The 22,763-nt window shown below is 46.8% G+C and overlaps 1 protein-coding gene across 4 annotated transcripts; it reads left to right on the forward strand.

Moving 5' to 3' along the window:
* Positions 1-38: 38 nt before the first annotated feature.
* LOC144708241 (Zinc finger C-x8-C-x5-C-x3-H type family protein) lies at positions 39-22,298 on the forward strand. 4 transcript variants are annotated; one of them, XM_078581475.1, is made up of 11 exons: positions 39-179; positions 275-551; positions 952-1,141; positions 1,231-1,325; positions 1,401-1,496; positions 1,700-1,793; positions 2,051-2,271; positions 2,442-2,509; positions 2,588-2,753; positions 5,581-5,650; positions 22,085-22,298. In XM_078581475.1, the coding sequence occupies exons 2-11, from the start codon at positions 511-513 to the stop codon at positions 22,121-22,123; spliced, it is 1,080 nt and encodes a 359-aa protein (XP_078437601.1). In that variant the 5' UTR covers positions 39-179; positions 275-510; the 3' UTR covers positions 22,124-22,298. The 4 variants fall into 4 exon arrangements, with proteins under 4 accessions (XP_078437601.1, XP_078437599.1, XP_078437598.1 ...); XM_078581473.1 differs by lacking the exon at positions 22,085-22,298 and adding an exon at positions 15,018-15,155; XM_078581472.1 differs by lacking the exon at positions 22,085-22,298 and adding an exon at positions 14,677-14,938.
* The last annotated feature ends 465 nt before the right edge of the window (positions 22,299-22,763 follow it).

Below are 22,763 nucleotides of genomic sequence, written 5' to 3' on the forward strand. Positions count from 1 at the left end.
GTGCAACGTGAGCGCTGTTTCCTCTGCAGCGTCTCCATAGCCGGAAATCCGACAGGTTTCTTCACTGCGACGATCGAAGAAGAGGAGACGACGGATCGAGGAGGCCGCGCGAGGGGGAGAGAGAAAGGGAATGCTAGTTTTGCGGATCGCGGCGACATCAACCGTCCGATAACCGCACGGTTCGGCAGCTGACTCTCTCCCTCTCTCTTTCTGAATTTTCCGATTTCTTCTACAATCCTGACTATGATATAGTTTGAATTATGCTCATTGTCAGTCTGTCAGTCCGCGATGCAGCAGAAATTCCCCCGAATAGGCCCAAGTTCTTGAAGTTCTTGGCCGCCTGCGAGCTCGTTGACCTAGTTTGATACTGTCGGAATCGAGGACTATATTTTGACGTCAAATCAATCCCGCTTCGTATGATTCTGTCGGCGAGGAGTGAAGGTGAAGTTGGAGCTTCCTGCCATTTCGACGGCGATTAGCGAGTGGAAAATTCATTGAAAGGAAACGCGGATGAATCGCAAGGAGCTCTGCAGGAACTTCCAGCGAGGGAGGTAAATTCTCTCCTTGGATCTTCGTTCCATCGTAGGATCGCGTCTCACCGGTTTGTACTTTTTCTCGTTTCTTCGATTCTTGTCGGATTTCCTCGAAAGCCCTAGAGCCCATTTCGTTTATTATGTTCCTTTGTTCGTGATCCTTCCGCCTTGCTTTGAAAATTTGTATGAACCAGGCTCCGGTAACACTTGAACTTGATCGAACTAGAACGCTGAAAATCCTTCGTTTGAAAATCCTACTTAGGCCAAACGCGACAGGTGAAAATCCTTCGTTTTTTTCCCGATGAAAATCCTAATTAGGCCAAATGCCACGGGTGAAAATCCTGATCTCCCATCTCATTATTTTGTTTCTGCGATTGAATTTTCCCCGATGTTTTGCTCGTTACTTTACCAATTGCAGCTGCCAATATGGTGATCGGTGCAAATTCATCCACGCAACTCAGCAGCAACCAAAAACTAGCGCTTTTGGGTTTGGTGTTCAAAGTACTTCACCCTTCTTCAGTGCAAGCCAGCAGAATCAGAACGAAAAGCCCAATCCTTTTGGGTTTGGATTGCAGACATCGTCTCATCCTTCCTCCCAACAAGCTCAGGTTTAACTTTCCTTGTATTTTCATCATACTTGACACCAAATCAGCGGCTTTATATTTTTTTCTCTAAATTTTACTTCTTCTTGGAACAGCCATTCATAAATAAATGGACTCGCTCCTCCACTGTATCTGCTAGTAACAAACCATTCTCTAAACAGGGAGATGCTCAAGCGCAAGGGGCCCATCGGTTTGTTTAACTCCCATTGGTTTTGATGTCTGAAAGTAATCATAGAAGAGTTACAAAGATTTGGTTTTTGATTAGGTGCACGGACCCTGAGTCCTGTAGACGCCAAATAAGAGAAGATTTTGATCATGAAAGGCCATTGTGGAAACTGACGTGCTATGGCCACAACAGGGGGTAAACTTTATGCCTCCTAATCTAATTTCAATAATATGTTTCTCGCTCAAAAATCATTTCTATATTCATGGTTTGCAAGATCTATTGAGCTATCAGATTTATCGTGCAAAACGTAGCTTTCCTCTTCAGCTGGTTCGTGAGATCTGAGGATTGCCATAAGCCAAAAGAAACCCATCTCATTTTAAAATCTTCACTTTTTTCAGAATGCGCTGTGATATAATGGGTGATGTCAGTTACGAAGAATTACGGGCGGCAGCCTATGAAGATGCAAGAAAAGGATTGAGCTTGCAGACGATCGTTAGTATCAGTATACTTTGTTCAGTTTTATCTTTGAGGCTTTGTTAAATACAATAATCGACTGTTATTGTTAAAAAAAAAATAGCCGATTGTTTTTCTTTTATTAAGGCTTGGTTTTAAGTTTGTGTTTCTGGCAAAAGCTGTGTTTTTGAGTTTGAAGTGTGTTGCAATAAAACAACGTTTTGTTTGCTCATTGAGGTTGGAACAATGATTATTTTCTGTAGAAAAATAAAAATTCCTTCTAATTTTTGATGCAGGTCGAAAGAGAGAGAAATATGATAAATGCAAAACTCGTGGAGTTTGATCATTTGCAGCAGAAACCAAAAACAATCTTGCAAAGCCCCGTTTCTGCCGGGTCAAGCTTTCTATCGGCAGTAAATGACAGCACGTCATCTGTTTTTCCCCAAAGAGATGTAGCCCCTGTTACCTTCGGTTTTAGCCGACCTGGGCCATCTGCTAATTTTGGTCCAATGGCTAGGTAGGCTTTACTTTTAGTCAAAATTTTATGTTGTTTGCATTGATTATCATATTTCTTATCAAGTGACCGAGACTGCATATTTTCACTTGGGAAATACTTAGCAAAAATGTAAAAGCAATTTTTTTCTTTTGTTTCTGGGCTTGCAAGTCATTTTTATGACACTCTTACAGGACCCCCTCACCGGAAAATAATTTTTTCAGTCAGGCCAGCACGTCTGGAATGAAGTCTGAGGCGATAGGTTTTGGTGTTTTTCATGTTTCTTTTTATCACTTGTAAGTATCATTTAGTCATTGTTGCGTTTCCTTGTTCTTCTTAGGTATGAGTTTCGGGATTCCATCAGTCAGTCAAGCAAACAAAGTCTCTGATCCAGCTATGCCATCACAGTACTCAAATGTCTCAGCTTTCCATTTTGATGCTCGCACAGATTCTCAAATGGTTTCTCAAAGTTTTTCTAGTCAACAATTGACATCAGGTCTTCAGGCGTAAGTTCCTGCACTTTAACCTTTTACACGTGTTTGGAAGACTTTTGCTATCCTCTGTATTATCCGCTAAGTTATAATTTTCGTATGTTCTCCTTAAACGGGAGGGATGATCCTACCATCTAGGTGGATGTCAACTTTTGGAGGATGATCAGAGATGAGAGAGGTGGCAGGCCAATGAAGGAGCCCCTCGCCCTGGGAACGAGGGATAAAACCCTAGAAAAACAGTACAATAGCTCTTGTTTTACTTCACTTTATCTTAAATAGACAGATAGAGACATACACTTAGAAAAAAAAAACCCCAATAAGTTGGGAGTGATATTTCAATACCGATAAATAGTAGAATAACTTTTGTTTTACATCACTCTTTCTGCCTTTGACAAGCAGATTGAGTCATACACTTTTACATAAAACCTCCCAATAAATTGGGGAGTCATATTTTAACCCTGATGAATAGTAGAATGCCTCTTGTTTTACTTCACTCTTTCTGCCTTAAAGAGGTAGATAGACACATATACTTTAACATAAATCGGGGAGTGACTTTTTAACACCACTTCTATTCTTCTGTATTATCCTCTAAATTGTAATTTTGGTTCTTTTCGTTAAACTGGATGGAAATCTAACTAGCATTATCGACATGAAGCCCCTACAAACTGATTTGATCCTTGACTGATGGAGAAGCAAAACCCTCTTGTAATCAATGATTTAATGCATTCTCGTAAATGTACTGTTCTATGGACATGATGTTAGGGAAATTCCAATGAGAAACCTTAATTCTACGATAATGAGAATGTTCAGAACAGTGCCGAAGAGAGAGGGAGAGAGATAGTCTGAGGAATTTAAGAAGAGAAGAGAGAAAGGTCCCACCAACTCTGATGTCGAGGAGGCTATCATGTATGGCAGGATGAGGCGTCTCTGGAGGCGACGGAGAGAGAGTGTTAGAGACAGAGAGATAGGGATAGAGAAAGGGTGGAGAGAGGGATGTCTCACAGTGGATAATTTGATTCTTGATTTATCTCGCTGATACTACCCCCAAGCCTGCTTGAGGCTAAAACTGCCTATTCCACTAGAGGTAGGCAGAAAGTATTTTGCAGTTGGAAGCTGTTTCTTCTACCCTCAACTTCTGAGTCTTTTCTCTCTCCCTCCATGATCAACGCTTCTGCAAGTGGTTTGTTCCTGGTCAATTCCCTACCTCTTCCACTGACCTCCTCCCTGACCATACCTGTTCAACTCTTCATCTGGAGTATTCTCTCTTGCTCATTTCCCCCTTGAATCCATTCCATCTCTTCAGAATTGGTGCATTTCATCATCAAAATTTCACCCAAATTGATATGTCCAGTGAAGAATGTATCCCTTGCCTACCCTTTTCATTAGGTTTGGATGTGCTTTGGATAGGCCTGGACTGGTCAACAGGGATTGGTTGACATGGTACAGGTCTGGCGTTTCCCAAGTGGCAACTGCACATATCACACAGTGGTATTTTTTTGAAGATAGAATGAAGACCACCCAAATTGGTGATCAACCAGTCAGGCGGTGGTATTAGTGTAACCTCACAAACATGGTGTCGAGAGGGAGACAATAGAGAGTTCCCAGGGTATAAGATGTAACATTATGTCCTCCTGGGACAAGTCAACCTTTTACTCCTAGGTCGATCGCATATTCCTCATTTTGTATGCTCAACAGTGTATTGTATTGCAAAGCTGGTGTGGTTTCTGCTTCAATTTGAAACTTCAAAGCCCTACAGTATGACCCCTCAGCAGTTCCTTTTCGTTATTTTGTCATTTTGGCCTGTCAGGGGTATTTCTGTCTTCTTGTTGCTTCCACTAATTACTGTAGCTTCCCCTTGGCAGGAAAATGTTTTCTGAAGTCACTGCCTTTGCGATCAGTCTCTTTCTTTATAGTCACCACCATGTGGTGATCTGCGTTAGATTTCATCTGCAAACCAACGTCTTCAGCCACTCTGTCTCTTGCTAGTAAATTAGCTTTGGGTTTCCATCAGCAGTTTAGACCTCTATTGCATCCTTGTAGGGTTTTGACCTTGGTGGATTCCTGTGCATCTGATGGCATCTGCTATTCATTGCCCCCTCCATCCTCTGGTGATCATCCAGCGGCATTCACTCTTCATGGACAACTTTCTGTTGCATTTGTGGAGAGTCAATGTTTCTTTTTTCTTACCATCTGTATCTATTTCTGGCTCATCTAGAACCTTTGAATGGAAAATTAATTATTCAGCTCACGGGGAAGTGTTGAAGATTTGAAAAAGCATAAATTGTGTTCCCAAGGCCTACAAAACTTTAATAAGCTTCAATATAAAATAATATCAGACTCTGGCGATAGGTCTGATTATGCACAATGAAAATCCAATATTTTAGCAACAAAGAAATATGATATAGAGGACACAGATAATATATGTCAGCATTCTCAAGTCTGTTGATGCCCAGGTGAGATCCAGTGTTTATCAACAGAAAAAATTGATCTGGACGAGACAAATATAATGAATGATAACTTAAAATATTTATTAAATCAACAAAACTCATCTCGAACCCGATATCATTAATCGATGTGAACTTTCTCCTTTGAATCTGTTACTATGTGTTGGATGAAGCATATGTCTTTTTATGACAATGTTGTATCATGTCTTTTTATTTCCCTGAAAAATCTCCTCATTCAACTGAAGAAATCAATGTTCCATCTGGATGAGAAGACTTCTATTCCCATTTAGAAGTTCAATTTCTGTGCAGAATGTGGCTATTCTGCAGAAATGTGTTTTTTATCACAACTGACATCTCGTTATTTTTCCTAGTGTATGATTAAAGTTTCTCAAATGCAGTGAGAGCAAATCAAATATTAGTGCTGAAGACCCCGCTATTTGGTTGAAAGGGGAGTGGGAAATTGGAGAGGTAAACATCTACTGTCATTTTTCATTTCATCATGCCTTGTTAGGGCATTCATTCTTTCCTTTAATTTATTTCAGAATCCACAAATTTTAATCTTTTGTCGAGTTTGAGCCCTGGCTTGCTCTTAATCTTCTTCTTCTTTCTGCTTCCCTTTCTCAGACTGTTGAAACCCCACCCGCCAACCGAAGAGGAACAGTAAACAACGATATCTCGTTGCCATTAAACTAGGGTTACCCAATACTTATACTGTTTTACTTTGGTTGGGGTCTTAGAAGATCCAAGATGATGGATCGGATCTAAACTGATTTCACGAAGGCATTTATACAATAAGAGGAGAAATGTGTGCTTTAAGAAAAAGGATAAACTAAGGGGAGCGCATGTGACACTTGCAAGGTGCAAGGAGTGGTACCATTGGAGGAGAAGTCGTAAAAAGTGTATTGGGATATCGATTTTTAAGTGAGGCATCTGTAGATGACTTATCAAGTATTTATTTACAGCCCCCCGATTTATGTATAATTACCCCCAATAAGTTGATTGATTACCAATCTCACGTAATCTTCCCTTTTCCTTCAAACATACCCCAATAAGTTGAATAGTTTTGTATGTGCAAATGTAAATGTAACCCAGCGTATGCTAAGGGATACGTTTCCTTGGATGATATTTATATATATCAGCCTCCTATCAAGCTGATATACAATACTCACTCCTAGTTTTTGTTGGGAGTTTCAATAGTTGCAACAAGATACAACCTTATGCCAACAAATTTGTACATTGTTTGATTGAGTTGATGTAGGGTCACAAATGAAGCATATATCTAACTTATCGGCAATAAAGTGAGAATCTAACTCGATACTAGCTTGAGTTGTAAAGGCTTTCTGGATTGGATTGGGGGTCAGTATTGATCATATATATGATACGAAGCTACATGGTTTGCATCGTGCAAGGGAGATAGGGAAAGAAGTATGAAAGGGATGTATGTTGCCAAGGCAAAGGGGAGAGGCTGGAGTAGACATTGTCTGCAAGACTATGACAGATCAGACATCATCATGCAAGATTCTGATTACCACAAAAGTTACTTCCTGCCTTCTAACGAGGAGGGGGCTATACCATTTGAAGGAAGATTATAAGAGAGGAAATGACAAAAACCCCTTAGCACTCTGGGGTTTATCTAATAATGTCTTTAAGGGTTCTGATAAGATTCCACCTTGGTTTTTCTAGCATTGACACCAAAGAGAGCCTAAAATCCCGAAAGACCAGTACTGGTAGCCCAGAAGGGAAATTCTGAGCTGAGGATCATAACATGACTAACCCAAGAGCAACTAGCCCATGCAGGAGCAACCAAGGGAGCTACCAAGGTGAGTCCTTAGGGTGTGGCAAAAGGGGAAGAACATGAGCAGGAATGGGATCAGCAAGTTATGATCTCAGGAGTGTGGCTGTAGGTTCTCAATCCAGCAGTCTGATAATCGTCTGAGCACAGCCCTCAACTCCGCAGGTTCATCCATCTCCGCTGCACTCTCTCTCTCTCCCTCCCTCTCTCCTGCTCCACCATGCCCACCTCCCCTCTTCCCCCCATCCTTTTTGTGACAGTCGTCTGAGCACAGCCGTCAATCTCACCTGTTCATCCATGTCCGCTGCACACTCTCTCTCTCTCCCACACTATCACGTCCACCTCCCGTCATTCCCTTTTTTTGACCAATGAGTACTCTTATTTTGGCACATTTGGAGAGAGACTAGGGATAATCTAGAACGTGTCCCTCTGGTGATGGGGCTGTTCAGTTCAGTTTGATTAGAGTTTTTCCAACCACTCATCAGCCCCCTTCTCTCTAGATGCATCCCCTTTCATTCCAGGGGGTCTGTGGGCAATTGTTCGCCATGGGTCAAATTTTTATGACATAATATATATTTTTTTGAAGAAAATTTATGACATAACAGATTCTAGTGGTTAAGTTGGCAGGTGGCAGGTGGATTTACTTTCATCTTTAGTGCCCAAGTTTGAATCTCTCCGAAGTCTATAAAATTATTTTAGCTGGAAAGTGCCCCACTACCAACCATCGTGTCCCCGGCCAGCGGCAGTCCCTTCTTTGCTACCGTTACTGCCATGAGACAGCTGTTACCGCCAGGTTTTTCTGCGAGACTATTGCCTCCTAGCCAGCACTTATCGATACAATTTATACCCATAATTCAATTTTTATTCATAAATAGGGACCCTTCATGTAATATTTTGGCAAGGGCCAATTTGGCTGATGTTTGGTTCAAAGTCATGCCCAAAATTTGAAAACCAGGGGTTTGGGGCAACTCATTCTCAAATGGTGCTCCACTAATTTTGGATAACATGAGCATCACAAGATTCCTGCTTATCAGGCTCCCTCTGCCAATACAAGGCTAGGGAACTCACTTATTGTAATCAGTTTAGCATTTATGTTAGGACCCTGCTACGCGGGCAACCGGTTGCCCCAAAGGAATCTTGGGCAACCGGTACACGTTGGAAAAAAAACACATGGCTTGCCCTCATTGGACGCTCTCTCTCTCTCTGTACTCGGTGGCGGCAGCGGGTTGGGGGGGGGCGGAGAGGCGTGGTGGTATTCAGCCCCTTGGTCGGGCGATGGCGGAGAGCTCCGCCGCTGAGAATCCCGAGGGCGGAGCGTGTGCTCTACGTGCTGGAGACCGCCGAGGCGAGGTTTCTTCTCCTGCTCGGCGGCGGCGCTCGGCGGAGCTTTCTACGTGTGTTCCCAGACTGGGCGGCTCGCGTTCGGCTGATCTTTCTACGGCGGATCTTCCAGCTCAAGAACACTCTTCCAGCTCAAGAACACTCTTCCAGCTCAAGAACACAAGAGCCGCCATCTCTCGTCCAGCTCAAGAACACTCTCCAACACAGAAGGCGGCGTAGTTCACCCTCCCCCCATGCCCGCTCTGCGCCACCTTTCTCAGCCCCGTCCCGTTGGGATGTATCATGAAGAGGGTGAAGTTTGCCGTACCAAACACATGGTTGTTCTTGTTCTTGTTCTTGTTCTTGCTTGCATGATCATCATGGATGGATAGTTTCAAAGATGCATGGATAGCGTGTGCAGATTCCCAAGCTCACGCCACCCTTTTCCTCGCCAAATTCTATGGCCGAGCCGGCCTGCTCAATCTGGTCTCCGCCGGCGACGCCCATATCCGCCCAGGTAAGACAGACCCTAAATTCGTCTTCTCCCACGAGGTCTTCTACGATCTTCGGCTCGTTCTAAGGACGGAAGATGCTCCCTGTTTTTGCCGATAATTTCGATGCAGCAATTTTTCGATCGCTGCTGTACGAGGCGTGCGGGAGGATCGTCAACCCAATTTACGGCTCTGTGGGACTGTTCTCTTCGGGGAAGTGGCATCTCGGCCAAGAAGCTGTAGAAGCAATCCTCAGCGGCAGACCAATCGCGCGCTCTCTCTCAGACGATAGCAAAAACCCGAGGCCTGGTTCAGCCCACAAAGCACTGTGCTACGACATCCGGCACGTCTTCGACAGGCGCAAGAGTTCGAGAAGAGGTCGTTTTCACAGGTCAGGGAAACATGTTAACACAGAGTGTTAGTGATATATTCCTATATCGGGCTAATGGGCCCTGTTCTATAAGCCCATTAGCCCTTTATCTCTCTTCTCTCACTTAGGGTATATATATACCCTCTTCTTGTAACATCTTTGGTACATTATTCCATTTTCCTTCTCACTCCATCTCTCTTGATCCACTTCCCCCTCCTAGGGTTAACATGGTATCAGAGCCAATGGCTCTCTAAGGAGTGAGATCCCTCTACCGGACGAACATTCCCCGCGCAGACTATCTTCGTCACGCGGAACTTCGTCTCCATTCTCTTGCGGAACTTCCCCTTCCGCTTCCGCAATTTCTTCTTCATTCCAGTCATTTTTTCGGTTTAAAATCGTTCCTCTTCCGATTTTCATCCTCAAAATCTTCCATACCGTCTTCCTCCTTCGATTTCTGGCGTCTGACGGCCGTTCCGGAGCCCGCAGCCGAAGCAGCCGCAGCAAGCGCCGAACCGTCATCCCGGCGCGTCATCCCGAGTCGATCCGTCAACCGATCCCGTCCGAACCGTCATCCGATCCCGTCCGACCCGTCATTCGATCCGATCCGATCGATCACCGTCCGAACCGTCAACCGACCCGTCCGAACCGTCATCCGGACGATTTTTCCGTCATCCTCTTCATCTGTGCGTCATCCCGAGACTGTTTTTCGTCATCCATTCCGTCATCCGCCCCCTGGACGGCCCCATTACGTCCTCCAGGCCCTGTTCTGGCCGTCTGCCTCTCCGACGCCGGTCGCCCCTCTAACCGGTTGCCGTCCCGCACCCAAAACTTGACATCATGCCGTTCGAAGATGCCGATTTCCTCGAGAAGCCTCTCTCCTACAAAATTGTGAGTCCCCTCCCAGCGGTCCCCGAATCTACTCTTCTTCGGGGCCCGAATCTACTGGAATGGACCCGCTACGTCCAAACCACCCTGGAATCACGTTTCCTGTTCAAGCACTGCACCGAGGCTCCGCTCCAACCGACGCATGTCCACTACGCCACGTGGAATGCGGAAGAGAAGTTTGTCCTAGGGTGGCTCTGCGCATACGCTGTCCCATGATTTTCGGCAGCGTTTTCCTTACCCGACGACGGTGAAGGGGCTCTGGGATCACGCGAAGACGTAATGTGGTCGGGCCAACGACTCCTGGCGACTGTTTGCGTTAGTGGGACAGGCGTACAACCTTCGTCAAGGCACAATGAGCATCACCGACTATGCCTTAGCCCACAAGAAATTGTGGGACGAAGTGGATCACTACTTACCGCCTGACGATGTGACGTGCAAAATTTGGAAAGATGTTCTTCTTTTGCGACTCATGGGGTTCCTCAATGGCCTCAACCGCGAGTATCATGACATTCGCCGCAACGCCCTACATCGCAAAGAAGGCTTCCCGACCATCGACGAGCTCCTCCCGGAACTCCTAGAGGAGGAAAGTCATTTTGCACTCCATGGGACTCCGTCGGCGCCGGCCCTTGACTCGGCGGCCCTCTTGGCGACACCTTCCGACTCCACGACTCGCCCCAGTTGTACCTACTGCAAGAAGGTGGGGCATACTCGTGACCGCTGCTGGAAACTCCATGGTGTTCCCCCGAAGTTCCAGCACAAGCAGAAGAAGAAGGAAGTCGCCGACGGACAGGCCCTGGTTGCCGCCACGTCCACCAGCACGAGCAGTTCCGCTTCCACCATCGATCAACTCCAGGCTGACTTCACTCGTCTCCGTGACCAAATGGAGTCCCAGATGGCTGCCCTTCAGACTCAGACCCAGACCCAGTCCACGTCCTACTTCGGCGGTTTTGGTGCGTTTCAGCCCTCTCCTTCCTCTGAGTGGTACTGTGGTCATACGGCTCTTCACTCACCTCTCGTCTCTGATACTACGTGGGTTCTTGATTCGGGGGCCACCGAGCATATGACCCCCTTCAATGACCGGTTTGTATCGTACGAGAGGCATCGTGAGAGCCGTACCGTTCTTACGGCGGGCGGTGGACGTCTCCGGGTGGCCGGAATCGGGGCAGTTTTTGTGGATGGCCTCGGTGTGGTCAACAACGTCCTCCATGTGCCTGATTTGCGGGCCATTCTCATGTCTCCGCAACGTCTTGTTGATGCCCTTATGTGCTCCTTTCACCTCCAACCTGATGGCATGTTTCTGTCTGACAAGGTGGGAAGGACTACACCGATTAGGCGGGAACATGGACTGCTACTGTTGGACGACGGGGGGCGCTCTTCTACTTTCTTGGTGCACCGGGCACGACCAGCCGACGAGCAGTGTAGAGGACGTCTCCAGTTGGCTCACCAGCGGCTTGGCCACCCTCCTTTTTCTACTATGCAGCGAGTTTTCCCTTCTTTATGTACTGGACTCGACTTATCGAGTGTTGTTTGCGAAGCCTGTCAGTTGGCCAAGCATCGTCGATCTTCCTTTACTCCCTCTGAAATGCATACGAAGAGTCCGCTGTATCGGGTTCACAGTGATGTTTGGGGACCGGCCCCGCAGCCTAGTCTGAGGGGGCACCGCTACTTCGTGATTTTTGTGGATGAGGCCACCCGGTATACGTGGGTCTATTTGCTGACCACGAAGTCAGAGGTCACATCCACCGTCCGACATTTCTGCGCCATGGTCCAGACTCAGTTTGGTCGTGGTATCCAGCGGTTCCGGTCGGACAATGCCCGCGACTTCGACAATACCGCACTTGCCTCATTTTTTGCGGATCGTGGAATCCTCCACGAAACTTCATGTGTAGCTACGCCGGAGCAGAACGGTATGGCAGAACGCCGCATTGGGTATGTCACTTCCACCGCCCGGACGCTGTTGGTGAACTACCAGGTGCCTTGGCAGTATTGGGGTGAGGCGATTTTGACGAGTACCCACCTCATCAATCGTCTTCCTTCCCCTACATTGGAGTTCTCCTGCCCCCTGGACCGGATGAATGCGACTTTTTCGGATATTTCTCTGCGGACGGGTCTCCTTCCTCGGGTCTTCGGCTGCACCGCCTACGTCCACGATACCTCTCCATCACGGACGAAGTTCGATGCTCGTGCTCTGAGGTGCATCTTCGCTACGCATCCCTCCAGAAGGGATACAGGTGCTACCATCCGCCCACAAGGCGTTTCTTCATCTCGGCAAATGTCACCTTTGCCGAGCATGAACCCTATTTCGGGGACTACTCTTCCTCATCCCGCCTCCCGTTGGATGAGGCTCCTTCGGCTCCCCACTTGGGGCCTGTTCCGAGTGTGGAGCCCACTGCTCCAACGCCACCCTCGTCTCTCCATGATCCTTTTCCCGTTGATGTCCTTTCTTCTCCGTCGGTGACACCTGAGGGGTCCTTGGACGTGCTGTCCACTCCTCCTTCGCTTCCGGCACCCTTGCCGCCTCCTCCCCCGGGCATTCTCACTGGCCCGGATTCTCCAGCTCCGTCCTCACAGGATCTCCCTCTTGGGTGAGTCCTCTTCCTCTCCTCCCGGTGAGTTGGCTTCTTTCTTCCCATCCGAGGATGATCCTATCCTCCCTTGTGCGGGTGACTCCACTTCCCTTCCCGCACCTTTGTCTCCCCCACCTCTCGCTTCCGCTCATCCTCCGTCGGACGATTCCGCTCAGCCCTCTATCGATGATGAGGAACAGCTGGGTTGGCCTATCGCCCTTCGGAAGGGGGTTCGTCAGTGCACTCGCACACCCCGCTATCCTCTATCTCATTTTCTCTCATTCGACCGGCTGAGTACTCCCTACCGGCTGTTTCTCACTCGCATCGAGTCGGATCCCATTCCTCGCCGTGTAGCCGATGCTATAGCTTCTCCTCATTGGAAAGCGGCGATGGACGAGGAGATGCAATCTTTGCTCAAGAACCACACGTGGGATGTGGTCCCCCTTCCTCCTGGCAAGAGGGTGGTGGATTGCAAGTGGATCCACACCAAGAAACATCATGCGGATGGCACCCTGGAGCGGTACAAGTCTCGCCTCGTCGCTCGGGGGTTCACCCAATCATATGGAGTGGATTATTTCGAGACCTTTTCCCCGGTGGCGAAGATGGAAACGGTTCGTCTTCTCTTGGCATTGGCAGCTCACTTCCATTGGGGGATTCGGCAGTTTGATGTGAAGAACGCCTTCCTACATGGCGATCTGAAGGAGGAGGTGTATATGAAGCAGCCCGAGGGGTACACCCTTGGTCCTCCCGGCACCGTCTGTCGATTGCGGAAGTCCCTCTATGGACTGAAGCAGTCACCTCGGATGTGGTTCGGCCGTTTCTACTCCGTTCTGAAAGCGAAGGGTATACTCAGAGCAACGGTGATGCCTCATTGTTCTTCCGTCATCAGCCGACCGGTGTATCTATCCTGGCAGTGTCGTCGATGATATTTTGCTCACGGGTTCCGATGCTGCGAAGCTGTCCGTCTCAGTGCTGCCCTGGCCAAGGAGTTTGAGATTAAGACTCGGCCTCCTCAGATATTTCCTTGGCCTTGAGGTGGCTTATTCCCCGGGGATCTTCGTCGCAGCAGAAGTATGCCGTTGACCTGCTCACCCTGACTGGTATGACTGAGTGTGCTCCGGTGAGCACTCCCATTGATCCCAACGTCAAATTGGGCAAAGGGAGGACTCTCCACTGGTGAATCCTTATCAGTATCAGCAGCTGGTGGGAAATTGCTCTATTTGACACACACTTGGCCCGACCTCAGCTTTGCAGTCAACTTACTTAGTCAGTTTATGCACTCGCCTCGAGAGGTTCATCGCCAGGCCGCCCACCGGGTACTTGCATACCTAAAAGGTTGCCCCGGGAAGGGACTGCTCTTCCCTCGGAGTTCGGACAGAAAAGTGAAAGTGTACACTGATGCAGATTTCGCCGGCTCGATTGTGGATTGCCGATCCACCACCGGGTACTGCACGTTCATCTTTGGCAGCCTAGTCAGCTGGAAGAGCAGCAAGCAAGACAAGGTATCCCGCTCAAGCGCGGAAGCTGAGTTCAGCGGCGCTGCGATGGGGCATCCGAAGGTCAGTGGATTTACGGGATCCTTCACGATCTTCGGGTGGAGTATTCCCGTCCCATCCATTTTTACTGTGACAACAAGTCAGCGATTGCACTGGCCTTAAATCCGGGCCAGCAGGGACGGATAAAGCACATGGAGCGTGATCGCTACTTCTTTAAGGAGCGTGTTGACGAAGGGATTTTTGATCTTGACTTCGTTGCATCCGCTGATCAGGCGGCGGACGTCCTCACCAAGGGACTTTCTCGTCCACTTCTCCAACGTGCGGTGTCCAAGCTCGGTATGGAAGACATCCATACTTCGCTTGCGGGGGGGTGTTAGTGATATATTCCTATATCGGGCTAATGGGCCCTGTTCTATAAGCCCATTAGCCCTTTATCTCTCTTCTCTCACTTAGGGTATATATATACCCTCTTCTTGTAACATCTTTGGTACATTATTCCATTTTCCTTCTCACTCCATCTCTCTTGATCCACTTCCCCCTCCTAGGGTTAACACAGAGCTATCCGCGTTACAGTCTTCTGTCGACGAGGATGGGGATGAGCATTGGAGAAGGCCGAGTAGAGAGCCCGTCCGCGGCAAAGAGAATCCGGGGAATAGCGAGATCGCATCTGATTCCATGAGATATTCGGCGACGGAAGGGCAGAGAGAAATAGAGCTGGAGCTGAAGCTGGGATGGCGCACGGCGGACAGCCTTTTTCTCGGAAGCAGTTAAACATTCACCAGAATGAAATATGTATTCTGTTTTTCTCTTTTGAAGAGCCATTGCTTTCCTGATTTATCGTTGTATACATTTGCTTACCTGATTTTTCCCCTTATCTTCATAATTCATCATCACCATCTTGCGATGCTGTTTAGCCTCTAATTGCAACTTCCGAGCGTATGTCTCTCGCTGATTCCATTGTCCTGCATCGACTGAAAGAGTTAGTAGCCTGGGTCAAGAAGACAGAAACAATGCGACTCAGGTGGCGTGGGAACTGAGAAAAGTATGGAAACTACAATTCCTGGAGTTGTCCAATTTATTCTGCAATTCTGTAACGTTAAAAAATTATTGCGGCTCCAAAAAGATAAATCTATTTGGCGGGTTCATAAATCTGGCCAGCTGCCTCGTAGATGTTTATTGAGATTCAAAATTATAAATAATGATTACAAGTAAGAAATAAGAATGATTCCGACGAAAAAAGTTGACTACGTAATTTAGGAATAAAGTTCCTTTCAAGACGATGATCATGCAAGTCGACGACTATGAACCTCGGGTATCAATTCATCTGATGATGATGCTGGTCATGATAATTGAAGATAAAGATGAGTATTATTATTGTTCAGCTGGCGGATTTTGGGCTCGCTCAGTGGGAAGAGTCATCTTCTTCGTTGTCGCCACCAGCATTGTCCCTTACGCTGTTGAAGGGATTGGAATTTTGAGATCACTAACCTCTATGTTGAGCATCTCCTCTCCGATCATTGTCCCTTACGCTGTTGAAGGCTCAAATTCTTTTTGTAAATCGATGCCGGCCTGTGGGGCTAATCTTGTTATCTCTGTAAATATTTGTTCTTTATACAAGTCTCCGTTCTCCCCTCAACTAGTCCCACTCAAAAAGAGAAAGATAAAGCAATATTTGAGCTTATCAACAGGCAAACATACAGAACATACAATTATTACGACGATGGTGGTAGAGCTAGTGGGAGAAGGAGACTCGGTGTGCTATCTTGGCTCCTCTTCCTTCGGCGATGTAGAGACCCACATGGTGCATTAGATCCTGCACATTCCAAAAACTACTACCCGTTAACCATGCTGTTGCGTGTTTATATATCTAAACTTGGGGTTAATAAACAGGATTAGGGTAGAGAGAGATCATTAGAATAGACCTGGGGATGGCCGGGGAGGCCGAAGGTGGCGCAACCTCTGGAGTAGACGACGATGTCCTCGAGCGGCGCCGCCAGGCCGACGTTGCGCGCTGCCAGTGTCGTCGCGACGAAATCCAGCACGCAAATGTCTGTGCAGATGCCCAACACCAGAATCTGCGAAACCCAACATGGATGGATAGTTTCAAAGATGCATGGATGCAATAAGATGGATGAAGAAATAGAAAAATAGCAAACATTACCTTGCTCTATTTGGCTTTAAAATAGCTTTTCGATTTCATCTTTCCAGTAATCACTATCATGGGCCCGCAACTTCAAGACTTCGTGTCTATCCTGAGAAAGGCGAGACTGCTCTTGAACTACCTACATAATAGGTGTCGACAGAGTTGACCAGGAGACACTCAAACTGTTTTACACGTTCTGGCGTTGTGCCCTTGCTGCCCGCAGCTAGAGCAAGTGACACCCCTTTGCTTCTTTTTACTTTGCAGCTGCTCGGCCATGCTTATGTAGCGCTTGTTCCCTATTTTGGGCCGTCCTTTGCAGCGAGTTGTCAACGGATTTCTAACAATATCTTCCTCTAAATCAGATAACGCACGGTGCAATGTCTGTAGGTTTATTTCAATAGTTTCACCTAAAACAATCAGTGATGCCTTGTACAACTGAAATGTGCTCTCGGTTCCAATTGAACGGTGTAAAATAGGCTTCGTTAGAGCCGTTAGTTCAGGCAGACGTTGATCTTTGGTCATACCTTGTGTAGCCCTGAATTCAGAGTTGGGTCGCATAGCCAGTGCAGTATCGATGAAGATAGACTGAATATCCACAGTTTCACAGACCTTTTTCCAGCGACGATTAAACATTGAGACAGGGCATGATAATATGTTATTGTGGCGAAAACAACACAGCATGTTTCTGCATACAATACCGAGCCAAATCACCTTCCTACAGGAGCACGTACTTTGCTCAACGGAGCCAATGGATATCCTCACAACACGAAATTTACTTGGAAAATCTTTGTAACTGATCAGGAAATATCCCTCATCTTTGGAATCATCTGCAACACAGGTATATGAAAGCGACATTCCTGATTCAGCTTTGAGAAGAACATGGGCATAATTTGTCAGTATATGAAGAGCGTCATTAATTAGAGTATCCATTGATGCTGGGGCGAACTTGGTGGAAAGCCTAGCTTGGGACAATTTCTCTTGCGATCGTGTTTCGACTGCATCAAAACCATCAATAATGCGCAATAGAGACGAATTCGACAATAACGCGGATTTGATCTGACAGTTGACCATCTCCTGGCGTTGCGTAGAAGACACACCTGCGACGAAGTTGTTATGGGTGTAGGCGAATGCCCACTGCTTCTTTTTTCCCTCGAGAACTCAAAGATACGATTCTGCCGCTTGCCATTTTGACTTCAATGTCGAAAATTCCATCTCGAATTCATCAACATCTTCAATGGAGCCGACCCTCCAGAATTCAGTCATGAATTCGTTGAGATTGGCCCTCAAAGAGCTAGCTAGAGCACGAGTGATATTCTGGGAAATGTGGAATCTGCACAGTAGATGGATTGCATTGGGCCAAATGTCATTAATAGCTCGGGCCAATTCCATATTGCCATCTGTAAACAAGACGATGGGATCGAGATTCGTATAGGATCGAAATTGTATAGGCGCTCTTTACGAGTAAAGGGGTGGATTATGCAGCATGAAGTGGATATCTTGATCGACACTGGAGCAACAGATAACTTCATCAAGACCAGTATTGTGGAGGAATTAGGATTTCAAACCGAGAAAGGGGACCCATACGACATCCGACTGGGAGACGGGCGAACGATTCGAGGAGACCATCGTTGCCGGGCTGTGAGGATCCTACTCCAGGATTATATCGTCACAACAGATTTCCTACCGGTGCGGGAGTTATGCATTGATGTCATTTTGGGGCTTGTGTGGCTAAGCACCTTGAATGGACACAGGCTCATTGGGGTCTACTCCTGTTTCGATTTCAAGTGGATGGCATCTGGCACACCTTGGAGGATGAATCAGGCGTCAGTCGGCTGCTATCACGACATGGTACATTGAAGCAAGCAAAGACAGCACTGCAGATGGGGTTCATTACCTCGGACTCGCTCTTGTCCCCGCGGCCCAAGCTCCATGGAGGAATCAGCAACAAGGACATGGTCATCCTCCTCCAGTTACAGCAGAGCTACCCCTCAGTCTTTACGCAAAGAACGTCTCTTCCCCCCGCTCGTGCTTTGGACCACCAAATTACTCTACTACCCGATTCGGGACTGGTGCATTGCAGACCATATTGTTACTCATATTTGCAGAAGAACGAGTTGGAGAAACTTGTGGCAGAGCAGTTAGAGGCGGGAATCATTCGCCGCTCTCGAAGTCCACATTCAAGCCCAGCACTACTAGTCAAGAAAAAGGCCGGAGGATGGAGATTTTGTGTTGATTACAGGGCATTGAACAAAATTACCATACCTAACCGTTTCCAATACCCGTTGTTGACGAGTTGCTGGAGGAACTTCACAGGATGAACATCTCCTCCAAGCTAGATTTGAAATCGGGCTAACATCAGATTCGTATGACGAATCCGATATTGAGAAGACAGCGTTTCGCACGCACCAGGGTCATTATGAGTATCTGGTAATGCCCTTCGGGCTATCAAATGCACCTGCCACGTTTCAAGCCTAATGAACTTGATCTTTCAGCCACTCCTGAGGAAATCCGTGCTTGTTTTTTTTTATGATCTCCTGATTTTTTGCAAGACAGGAGCATGAGGACCATCTTAAAACAGTCTTACAAGCTCTCCAAGAGCACGACCTCCAAGTCAATACCAAGAAATGTTTTTTCTTCCAAAGGCAGTTGGAGTACCTAGGCCATTGGATCTCTTCAGCTGGAGTGGCCACTGATGAGGCCAAAGTTTCTTCTGTCCGTAATTGGCCAATTCCACAGCGCGTACGTGAGCTCCGAGGATTTTTGGGGCTGGCAGGGTATTGTTGCCGCTTTGTGGCTGGATATGCGTCCATCGCCTGGCCCCTGACTCAATTGCTTAAAAAGGGGGCTTTCTCGTGGACAGTTGAAGCTCAAAGTGCCTTTGATGCCCTTAAGCAAGCGCTTTCTACCGCTCCAGTGCTTATTCTTCCAGATTTCAACCGAGAGTTTGTTCTCAAAACAGATGCTTCCGGAATGGGTGTTGGAGCTGTTCTCATGCAGCAGGAACGACCCATAGCTTACTTCAGTCAAGCTCTCCCATCCTCCAAACGCACGAGCTCCGTCTATGAAAGAGAGTTGTTGGCAATCATCTTAGCAGTACGAAAATGGTGTCATTATCTGATGTTCCAATTATTTGTGATTCGGACAGACCAACGTAGCCTCAAGCACCTCCTCGAGCAGCATGAAGTTCAAGGCGAGTACCATCGGCTCCTTTCCAAGCTAATGGGGTTTCATTTTGTGATACACTACAAAGAAGGTCGTCATAACAAGGTCGCGGTCGCACTATCTCGTCTACCACCAGGTTCCGAGTCAAAACTTGGCGCTGTAACCATAGAGATGTGGGCAGACTCTGAAGAGGTAAAAAGGGAAGTGGAGCAGGACCCATTACTCCATCAACTCAAGCAACAGGTCTTACGAGGAGAATCACCATCACCTAAGTACTCAGTAATGGGAGGTCAGTTGCTTCACCAAGGCCGCATTGTTTTACCTAAGGCGTCAACACACATCAAACGAGTATTGGAAGAATTCCATGACAGCGTTTTACGAGGTCGCGGAGGGTTTTCCAAGACATATCAAAGGATAAAACAACATTTCTATTGGAGAGGAATGAAGAAAGATATGAAAATACACGTCAATGCCTGTGTTAAATGTCAGCAATACAAATCTTCAGCATTGGCGCCAGCAGGTTTGTTACAACCCTACCCATTCTGCAGCAAATATGGGAAGATATCTCGATCGACTTTGTTGAAGGCCTTCCCAAGTCAAAAGGAATTGACTCCATATGGTAGTGGTCGATTGCTTTAGCAAGTATGGCCACTTCATTGGGATGCGCCACCCATTCACGGCCAAGGAAGTTGCAATCATCTTCACCAAGGAAATTGTAAGGCTCCATGGTATTCCCCACTCTATTGTGTCTGATCGAGGAAGTGTCTTTATGAGCAACTTTTGGACCGAACTACACAGTCTTCAAGGCATGGTCCTCAAACGAAGCTCGGCATATCACCCAGAAACGGATGGACAAACAGAGGTCGTCAACCGCAGCATGGAAACATACTTACGATGTTTTGCGAGCGACCAATCCCATCATTGGAGCGAGTGGCTACACTGGGGAGAACTCAGTTATAATAATTCTTTTCACTCTGGCCTCCGTACGTCTCCGTTTCGAGTCGTCTATGGTCGTGAACCCCCATCTATTGTTCGCTATGGATCCGCCACATCTGCCCTTGACAACCTTGATACATTGCTGAAGGAAAGAGATCAGATGCTCAATATTTGGAAGACAAATTTGGAAAAAGCTCAAACATATTTGAAGCAACAAACCGATAAGCATCACCGACATGGAATTTCAGGTGGGGGATGAGGTATACGTCAAACTTCGGCCCTATCGCATGAAAACACTCGCCAGAAGGCCCAATGAGAAACTGGGCCCAAAATTTTTCGGCCCCTACACTGTGGAAAGACGCATTGGACTGGTTGCTTACCGCCCACAACTCCCTCCAGGTGTACGTATTCATTCTGTCTTTCATGTGTCACAACTTTGCAAAGTGATGGGCTCCGCCACCCAGCTGCAACCGTTGCCCGTGTCACTCTCTGAAGACATGGAATGGTACGTGACTCTAGATAAGATCACTTCCTTTCGTCCCTACCCAGAAGGTCTGCAAGTCCTCACGCATTGGAAGGGCCTACCGGACTTCGAAGTAACTTGGGAGTTAGCCTCTACTCTATGCCGTCAGTTTCCGTCTTTCCAGCTTGAGGACAAGCTGGTAAAATTGGGGGGGAGTATTGATATGATACCAGGCTGGTGTTATGCTAAAAGGCAGCCCGGTATGGAATCCAAGCCCTTCTATCGCCCCAGTTAGGCCCAAACCGATGGGCTTCCTCCCCGTATGTATATATACATACGGAAAAGAAAGAAGAGGCATCAAGAAACCAATTGTAAGCCATTCTACCTTCCTCTGGATTCTCTCTTACTTCCTCCTCCCTGCCCTCTCTTGTTCTAACCCTACCTCCTCTTGTTCCCTGTTCCTTCACATCTTCCCAGGCATCGCAATTCTATCCCATGGAATCGAAGCTATTGCTCCAAGGGGAGCGGTCAACCACGTCGGAGTTGTGAGCTCATACCCCTCTCTGCCTTCCCTCTTCCAGTCCGATCATATCAAAAAATTCTTGGAGACAGTTACATATTCAAGAAGTATCAAGAAACGTTCAAGATCTCTTTCAATTCGCACCATTGCAAAGATACGTTCAAGAACGTATCATATTACTATTCTTCGCCTACAGTTCATATCAGGGTAGGAGGAGAAGACGGACAGAGGAATGGATCGGCGGAGGCAAACTGCCTGGCAATGTGACGAGGTAGAGAAATGATTGTGAAGGACGGCGATCATAGTGAGGGGGAGAGAACGAGTCCGAGAGGAAAGGCAAGGCAGGAAAATGACTTCACTTCAGCTTCTTCTTCACTGGCCTCTGCTGATCCCTACTTCCTCTGTTCTACTTCTACTCATCCCCTTTTAAAAGAAGAGCAGGGCTATTTAAAGGGATGTACAAACACAAAACCCTAAGTACGCTGATTGGGGATGAGGATCCTGTCTCAACAAGAGGAGTTTAACAATGGGCTTAAAGTCAAGAGACAATTCCATAAAAGATATTTGATGCATGACTGTATAGTTTTTAAGAGCTGGATGACACCATAGCACTGACCAAATATTGTAGCTACTGTGATGTATTAAACTTGCACTTCATATCTTCTCATAATTAGTTATCTGTTTCTATCTCAGTTTCCTGTTTAGTTGAATCCCAGTGGCTCATTGTGGAGAATTATTTGTGTTCTTTTTGCCCCAGATTCCCGAGGAGGAACCTCCAGCTCAGTTTTGCCGCTAGAGCTTAAAATGGCGCCAATATGTTTCCGCCAATGGTGTAAGATGTCCACAATTTTGTTTTTATTATCTATAAACTTGGTGGATCCAGAATTGTTTTCTATTTCTCCTGTTGCATCACATTCAAATGAATGGTTACTGCTCAGTGGAGTTCAAGCTTTGGATATTTTGTTTTAAAAGCCTTAAATTCTGCCACAAATCAAGGCCATATGGAATTCTGTGGAGGTATTATCATCAGTTTGGCTTTTCAAATTGGTCAATGTTTTGCGTTTATTACATGATTGGGAAAGGATGCCAACCAGAGACAAGCAAGGCCTTCCAATTTTTTAATAGAACCGGAGTCCCTGTGGCTTTGCAGAGTCCCAAGTCAGGCCATAATCTCAAAGGTAACCCCCTAACTATGTCTCTGGTAAAAAATCTGAACCGTAATGTCACAGCAACCAGTAAACTGGGAGTATATATTAATTCATAAATGGTTGAGCAGGAGAGAGAGAGAGAGAGAGATAGAGAACCAGATGACAGGAACAAACCCAGTGAGTTCTTGATCCAGTGTTTCTTACCCTTCTATTTATCTTTAATAAGCTGTACCACAGGGATTCCTCTCTTAGACCTTTCTGGGATGTGGATCATATAATGATTCTGTG

This window comes from Wolffia australiana, chromosome 10 (genome assembly GCF_029677425.1).
Source record: "Wolffia australiana isolate 7733 chromosome 10, ASM2967742v1".
Lineage (NCBI taxonomy): Eukaryota > Viridiplantae > Streptophyta > Magnoliopsida > Alismatales > Araceae > Wolffia > Wolffia australiana.

What these genes read in the sequence shown, in the direction of transcription:
- LOC144708241 (XM_078581472.1), top strand. Translation starts at nt 511, where the DNA reads ATGAATCGCAAGGAGCTCTGCAGGAACTTCCAGCGAGGGAG. An exon ending in AGGAACTTCCAGCGAGGGAG is followed by an intron (nt 552 to 951) that starts GTAAATTCTCTC and finishes TACCAATTGCAG; the next exon opens with CTGCCAATATGGTGATCGGT. An exon ending in GATTGAGCTTGCAGACGATC is followed by an intron (nt 1,794 to 2,050) that starts GTTAGTATCAGT and finishes TTTTTGATGCAG; the next exon opens with GTCGAAAGAGAGAGAAATAT.